At 40.9% G+C, this 8,333-nt stretch overlaps 1 protein-coding gene across 10 annotated transcripts in view; it reads left to right on the forward strand.

Moving 5' to 3' along the window:
* The window catches only part of LOC135212048 (ATP synthase subunit s, mitochondrial-like), a 65,997-nt gene extending 59,134 nt beyond the window's left edge, over nucleotides 1-6,863 (forward strand). For all 10 annotated transcript variants that reach the window (XM_064245374.1, XM_064245366.1, XM_064245365.1 and 7 more), the window contains one exon: nucleotides 6,371-6,863. In XM_064245374.1, the coding sequence (XP_064101444.1) occupies nucleotides 6,371-6,398 (28 nt within the window). In that variant the 3' untranslated portion in view covers nucleotides 6,399-6,863. The remainder of the gene's footprint in view (nucleotides 1-6,370) is intronic.
* Nucleotides 6,864-8,333: the final 1,470 nt, after the last annotated feature.

Here is an 8,333-nt window from a genome sequence, read left to right on the forward strand (position 1 = left end):
TTGGGCCGTGTTGCTTTGGCAACTGCCCCAACTCCATCCTGAATGGAAGACCTGTCGGTTGTCCTGAGGAGCTGGCGAAGAGGAAGTCCAGAAAAAGAGGAAGGTGTCGCCGTTGTCTTCTGCCGCCTCTTCCCCTTCGACTTCTGAGGCCGAAAAGGAAGAAGGTAGCCTCCTCCTCCCCTAAGAAGTCTCCCTCAGAGACCTCTAAGGGTCTGTCCCACTACCAGTGGGACAGTTGGGGCTTCCGCTGGTCCTCCTGTTCCTTCGGGAACGAGGCCTGTCTCTCCTTCCGCAAGGAAGAAGATGACAGGGAACGGAGGGGTACTAGCTAACACCAGTACTCTTCTCCTGGCGCCAGAGGTTCCGCCTCCTGACGCCAGGTACCAGTCTCGGCCTCTCGTTCGCGAAAGGTACCGAGTGTACGGTCACCCGCAGCCAAGACCCAGGCAACCGAGTTCCCTCAGCACCAGGATCCAGGCACGGAGCGGAAGACTGGTTGGAGTCGCCCAGGTGACTCCCACCAGGCCAGCGATTGCTCTCGTGGCGAGTCGCCGGTACCCAGGGTTGACGCGACGGTCCCAGACCAGCCGCGGGCTGAGGCGAGGAAGCGGTCCCCTCGGTCCCCTGGACCAGCCTCGTCTGGTCCAAGCGGCGTGACGCGCCGTGAGGACAGGCCTCGCTCCCACCGCGACAGCGGACTCTGCCGGTCCCCTGACCGCCGCTCCCACCGGGACCGGGCGGAGAGGGGGACCAGCAGCAGCTCTTCTGATGCTCAGGACCGTCGCTGCGGTTCTCGGTCCAGCCGCTCTCCCCGGGAGAGCTGCTCGACCAGGCCTGCAGATCGATCGCCACTGCAGGTTGGCGAGCGTCTACAGCCCCCCCAGCACGCCGGTTCTGCCGGTGGGCGAAGGGGGAATGTCAGGCCTACCTCTCCTATCCCTTCAACTTCCTCGGGCTACACGGGGAAGAGCAAGGCGATCAGGAGTGATCGCAATGGGCGCGCTCCTCGCGCTCACACCGCGACAGCGGACTCTGCTGGTCCCCTGACCGCACTCCCAAAAGGACCAGACGGATAGGGGAACCAACAGCAGCTCTTTTGACGCTCAGGACCGTCGCCGCTGCTCTTGGTCTAGTCTCTCTCCCCCGGAGAGCTGCTCAACAAGTGCAGCCTGATCGCCAGCAGCTCTCCTGAAGAGACTGACGCTCCGTTCTTGGTCCAGTGTTTCCCCGCAAGAAGACCGCTGGTCCAGACCTGCAGCTCGATCACCACCGTGGGTTGGTGATCACTTGCAGTCCTCCCAGCCTACTGGTTCTGCTAGTAGGCAGGGTAGGGGCATCAGGTCTCCCTCACCTGTCCCTTCAACCTCCTCAGGCTACACCAGGAGGAACGAGGCGAACAGGAGTGACCGTGAGGAATGCACTTCTTACGGTCCGGCCACGAGCCTGGTTCAGTCTGGAGACCAACAGATCCTCGCTCAAGTGGTTGGGGGAGATCTTGGGGGCTGGCGAGGACGAATGACGCTTCCCAGACTCTCGGAGGGACCATCACCGCCGTTCATGTGACGGTCCGTCTGGACCACGCACTCAGAGACCAGGGTGGGCTCCCCCTTTGGTCCTCTTGAGAGGTTTTGACCTCAATGAAGACTGGGACGCGTCAGAGGACGGTATCGGCTCTCTCCTGTCAGGTGCCCGCTCAGCCCCACCCAGACGACGGTCACGGTGGCGGCAGACGTTTGGCCTACAGTACGAGTTCGTAACCCTCCTTGGGAAAACGTTTCTCCAGACGGTAACGTTTTCCTAGACTCAGAGCGGCCATCACCGCACGGTGATGGCTGCTCGTACTCGCTTCTCCGACTGCTAGTTCTGCTGGGAAGGCGAGCGAGTATCCAATCTTCCTCCCCCATTCCCTCTCTCCCTATGGCTGCGAAGGGAAGGGGAGGGGTCCTGCAGAGCGTTCTCCGTAGGATTCCACGTTGGGGACTGCGTTCCTGGGGGGGACCTTCGGGTCCCCGCTGTTGAGGAAGGATCTTGCCCCATCCTCGATTTCTACGGGAATCGGGAGGACCACCACCTGATGATCGTCTGACGAATTCAGTGGGGGGTTTCGCCGAGTGCTTAGAATTCTTCAGAATTTCTAGCACTCTCCGAGTGTTCTGGTCTTCAACGATCTGCAAACACTTGGGCGAAACCACGGTGTGGAGTGGGCGAGACAAGAATCCCAGCTAATTGTTATTACGATAATCGGGAATCTCGCCGAATGTTCGAATTCCTGGAATTTCTAGCGTTCGAGAAAAGCACTGCTGCTGAAGGAAGAATATCTCAGGAAGGGCTCAGCCTGGATGGACCTGACGCCGTCGCCTCAGTAGGCGACCAACCCCGGGATAGAGACGAACGGGTGGGAACATCCAATTTTGCTTTAACTATCGTCTTCTGTATCTTGTTATGACCATAGAAGTCTTCCTTCAGGGAAAACTTCTCTTTCGCTCTCTTCATTAGAGAATGAAGGGTGCCACTAAGAAAACATAGAAAAATATGACATAAAAAGTGTCGAAAATCATCATAACCTCAAAATTTTTGTTGTAATCTAACCAGAAACTTATTTTTATTAATATACTGTGCTAAACTATAAAGGATTTTTATCATAGTATGCGTTTTTTAAAAGCGTCGTTAACTCGGAGCGTCGGAAGCGTCAGCGTCGTAACGTCGGAACAAACGTCGTAACCCAGGGCGGATTTTTCAATGAATATTTAAGAAAAAGCGTCGTAACCTTGGAACGTCGTAAGCCGGAGCCGTCGTAACCTGGGGACCTACTGTATATATATATATATATATACAGTAGGAACATATATGTATATCCATTATTTGCAGAAAATTTGCCTATTTGTGGTATTTTTCACTGAGATTGTTCACTAATTACTTTATTTTCATATAAGTTTCAAATAGGCAGTTCTATATTTATTGAAGGGTTTTAGGTATTCATGGATTTTAACAATTTACAGGGAGTTGTGCCTATCCCCTGCAAATCTGGGGGTTTACTGTGTGTGTGTATACATATATATGTATGTATAAATATATATGTGTATGTGTGTGTGTATATATAGTATATATATATCCTTAGAAGACGGAGCTGCCGCTCTATGTACATCTCATCAGGGGAACCATAGGGAAAGGCATTGTACTCAGGTACATTTATTTCGCCGACGTTTCACGACTCATAGTCGCATTCTCAAGGCTATAATTAAAGATAAACACACGAACATTAAAACTACGCACTGCATAATTCATAAAAATTACGCAATATTTAAAAATTCAATGAACATCAACATCAGAATGTAGAACATTTAAAAATTTATGAATCTCTTAAAACAGAAAAACATACTGAGCGCTAAACTACAGTACAGTTACATTAAAATTATTCAAAAATTACAGAAAAAAGTATACAAAAATTACGATATGGGTGTAAAAAATTAAAAATAAATAAATAACACTAAAACAGTAAGGCTATTCTATACCTTATCTTCGCAAAAGGACGGGCAGTGACTGAGAGAATTTTTAGAAAAATAAAAATAAACAAGCACTCTAGGCGATAAACAACTGAACAGAGGAGGATTGCGCATTTAAGGACGAACCATCTTTTTATCATAATGGATTCCAAGGTTGTTAGGTTGTTTTCGTTTTGCGTTTGGCCTATAATAATAAAATCCTTATCATTAATAGATGTTTTACATAATTTAGAGTGATTTCTGATATTTGACTGTTCGGGGTTTGTTAATCTGCTGCCCGTTCTAAACAGTCAAATATCAGAAATCACTCTAAATTATGTAAAACATATTAATGATAAGGATTTTATTATTATAGGCCAAACGCAAAACGAAAACGACCTAACAACCTTGGAATCCATTATGATAAAAAAGATGGTTCCGTCCTTAAATGCGCAATCCTCCTCTGTTCAGTTGTTTATCGCCTAGAGTGCTTGTTTATTTTTATTTTTCTAAAAATTCTCTCAGTCACTGCCCGTCCTTTGCGAGGATAAGGTATAGAATAGCCTTACTGTTTTAGTATTATTTATTTATTTTTAATTTTTTTACACCCATATCGTAATTTTTGTATACTTTTTTCTGTAATTTTTGAATAATTTTAATGTAACTGTACTGTAGTTTAGCGCTCAGTATGTTTTTCTGTTTTAAGAGATTCATAAATTTTAAATGTTCTACATTCTGATGTTGATGTTCATTGAATTTTTAAATATTGCGTAATTTTTATGAATTATGCAGTGATAGTTTTAATGTTCGAGTGTTTATCTTTAATTATAGCCTTGAGAATGTGATTATGAGTCGTGAAACGTTGGCGAAATAAATGTACCTGAGTACAATGCCTTTCCCTATGGTTCCCTGATGAGATGTACATAGAGCGGCAGCTCCGTCTTCTAAGGATATATATACTATATATACACACACATACACATATATATTTATACATACATATATATGTATACACACACGCACAGTAAACCCCCAGATTTGCAGGGGATAGGCACAACTCCCTGTAAATTGTTAAAATCCATGAATACCTAAAACCCTTCTATAAATATGAACTGCCTATTTGAAACTTATAGGAAAATAAAGTAATTAGTGAACAATCTCAGTGAAAAATACCACAAATAGGCAAATTTTCTGCAAATAATGGATATACATATATGTTCCATAGAGAAATCCATGAGTTGCCAAGTCCACAAATTATGAGCCTGCAAATCTGGTGGTTTACTGTATATATGTAGGCAGTGCCCCGGGTTACAGCAGGGGTTTCCACACCAGTCAGAAAATGCTGTAACTCGGAACATCAGTGCTTACAGCGCCGCAATTGTAGGGTTTGGGCACCACAACTTTGGAACATAAGCCGTAACCCAGGACCAATTTCTTTATGAATTAATTTGAAAAAGAGCTGTAAGTTGGAGCCACAGTAACTCCGGGGACTATCATTTATTGGGATCTTCATTATCCAGAACTTGAACCTATTCAACACAACTGGACAAAGAACCAAAGGTGTACAATATACGTACTATATATACGTATATATTTTATTTTATTTTAGGAAATAGCTTTCCAATGGTTGGCAATGCTGTGTGGCCCAAGGAAATTTTGGTAGCACTGCTTACACTCATAAAGAGACTGAGAAAGGTTTTTGGGGGGATTGTTGGAGGTCTGGAAAAGTTTCTGAAGAGGGGGTGTGTATCAGATGGCAGAGTGCCATGAGAGGGGAGCAGCAACAAGGCTGTTTACAAGAATTCACTCGGAAAAAAGATTGTTTTGGTTGTTGGGTAGTACAGGGAAGGAGTTTCTCTGGCTGTGAGGGGGATGGGTGGGAATGCAGTGTGTTATGCATGGAGACGAGTAGGCAGGTATTTGACCTCTTAGGGTTTATTTTGTATTGGGTTTTTATGCTTATGCTGCTTTTTTCGTATTCTATTAAAGAATATGTACTGTACTGTAGTGTAACTTGTGATGAAATAGTACTTCAAACACTAAGCAAAAAAACAAAAAACATAAGGGAGAGAGAGATAGAGAGAACAACTTAGGTATGTATATACATTAACACTTAACTCACACATACCCACACCCCTTCCCTTTTTATTGCTTTTTGTTTTATGCTATTTTCATTTTAATTTTTATGTGTTTTGTGATATTTTCACAGCCTAAAAATATGGAAAAATAATAAATTCTACAACCCAAAGGAGACAAATGCATTTAATATCCCCTACTGTGGTGTGTACACTGCACACACCTTCCCTATTTATATATTTTGATTTTATGCTATTCTCATTTTTATCTTTGCTATGTTTTACCATTTTTTTTACTTCTATGCATTTTCTCATAATTTTCACTGCATAAAAGAGGAAAAACAATAAAATTTACAACCCAAAAGAGACTTGAGAAATGTATTCGCTATCCCCTAGTGCATGCTGTGCATGTATAGTTATGCACACACACACACATGTAAATTCCTTCCCTTTGGTTGAGGGAGGGGGAAGAGTTATAAAAAGCTCATTGTGTTGCCAACATCTATGACAAAGCTCGTGGATAATATCGCATTGAATGCATGAATATTTCAAATTAATATTTTACTGTGAATGTGACCATCATATTTGAGATGAAATGTTATGTGATAAAATATTCTTTTGTGTTCTGCTATGATATGTGTAGTAATCACATACTCAATTAAAAAAAAAAAAAGATCAGAACCTGGTCATCATTGAAGTCCATGTACTCCTGCTAACAAACACCTGATTTTAAAAAGGCCCTTTCTACCCTTGTCTTAGTATTCAAAGCAGAAAATGCTGTGGATTTTGTTAATATTTTAAACTTATTTCCAGGACAGGATCTTTTCATCAGCAAATATAAACATCTTGTGAAATACTGGAAGACAGCTTTGAATTATTAGTAGTTTATATTTAAAATAAACATTATTGTACACTAGTTTCATAGCTCATGGCAATTTGTAAATGAGATATGTACATTTAACAATATTCTAGTGATGTATTCAACTGGCTGTAATTGTTTTCAGTTACTGATAAATGGACATTATACGTATTCTGTGATGATGATGATAACATTTATAACGTGACAAAATATGTACATTTCAATGTACTTATGTGTTGCAGTGTGATAAAGACTTACTGATCACTTTGCTTCCATTTTGTGTAATAAAAAGAGAGTTTTGACTTCCTGCTCTAATGTGTATAGAAATATCATCGGCTATTTTTATGTAAGCTTTGTTGACCACACATTGTTGACTTTTGTGTACTGGACCCTTGAGGTTCAAGGTTTTAGTGTATAGCAGCAAATAAAGAACCACTGGAAAGTGAATCTTGAGTTTGGATATATACATTTGATAATTACTTAGTAAAATCATTAGAATTAGTATATAAAAAAAATTACTTATGACAAACACCTACTTACTGTTGAAAATAGATGCTGCATCTTCATACCGGCAGGTGTGGTTGGCATTCAAAATAAAAAGAGGAAGATCTCTTGTTTGACCCTAATGACATTCTAGTTCATATGTTCTCCACCAGGTGTACTTCAAATGTTTTAGTTTTTGTCAGAATTCTTCTTGCTGTGGTGATTCAGTAGTTGCTGTTGGCTGTTTTATCCAGGTACGTATTATATATTAATATATATAATATATATATATATATATATAGATATCTATATATATATATATATATATATATATATATATAATATATATATATATATATATATATATATATATATATATATTAATTCCGAGTAGAGCGAATTAGATATTAAAGGACATTTGTAGCTAGATGTACACCGTATATACTCACGTATCATGCTACTTTTGAAGCCCTAATTTTGGAGCTAATTTTAAGGGGGTCGCATCTTACATGAGATATAAAATTCCAGTATTTAATAATCATATATTAGTATCATATGTTAAAATACAAACATAATAGATATGCATCTTTAACATGGATATTTTAAAAAGTTATGTTTTACTTCACTGCATCCAATGATATGTGGATTTTCATATTACTATTTGTTTGTATTATAAAATACAAACATAGCAATCAATGTTTTGTTTTGGAAATTAGCTGAAGGCGATTGCGAAGTAAGTTTGTTTTGCTGTGTTGAACTCAAATCAGACCAACTTTCTTGCCTTTAGTTAGTGCAAATGAATCTCAAGATACTCTATTTATATGAGACAAGGTTATTTTACATTATACAAAGTGTTTTCAAGTGGAAATATCACTTGAAAACGTATCGTTTGTGAATAAAATTTAGTTATTTTTTTGTTAGTAGATGGCGCTGGAGGTATGTTTATTGCGTAAACAAAAATCAACATTCCTTTCGATATTTTCACTATCTCATCAGAATAGTATGAGCTTTACATATTTATCTTTTATTGGAGTGAAAACCGTAAAATGTGTTCTTTTCATGGCCAATAGTTTTGATTAAAACAAGTTTTTATATTCAACTTACCTGTCAGATATATACATAGCTATTACTCAGTCGTCCCGACAGAAATTCGAATGTAGCGGCACATGCGGCAGGTAGGTCAGGTGATCTACCCCCCCGCCGCTGGGTGGCGGGAATAGGAACCATACCTGTTTTCTAATTCATATTTTTTCTGTCGCTTGGAATGTAAACAGCATTTGCAGTTCCTCCTGATGGATTTTCGTGTTTCATCGCCATCGATCGTCTGGGCTAACTTTTACAGGGAAGTAATGGATCTTTGGTTCGGCATACGCTTTTGTTAATTTTTTGATAAAATTAACTTCGAAAATTTCGAAGATTAGTGACGTGTAACTA

This window comes from Macrobrachium nipponense, chromosome 40 (genome assembly GCF_015104395.2).
Source record: "Macrobrachium nipponense isolate FS-2020 chromosome 40, ASM1510439v2, whole genome shotgun sequence".
Lineage (NCBI taxonomy): Eukaryota > Metazoa > Arthropoda > Malacostraca > Decapoda > Palaemonidae > Macrobrachium > Macrobrachium nipponense.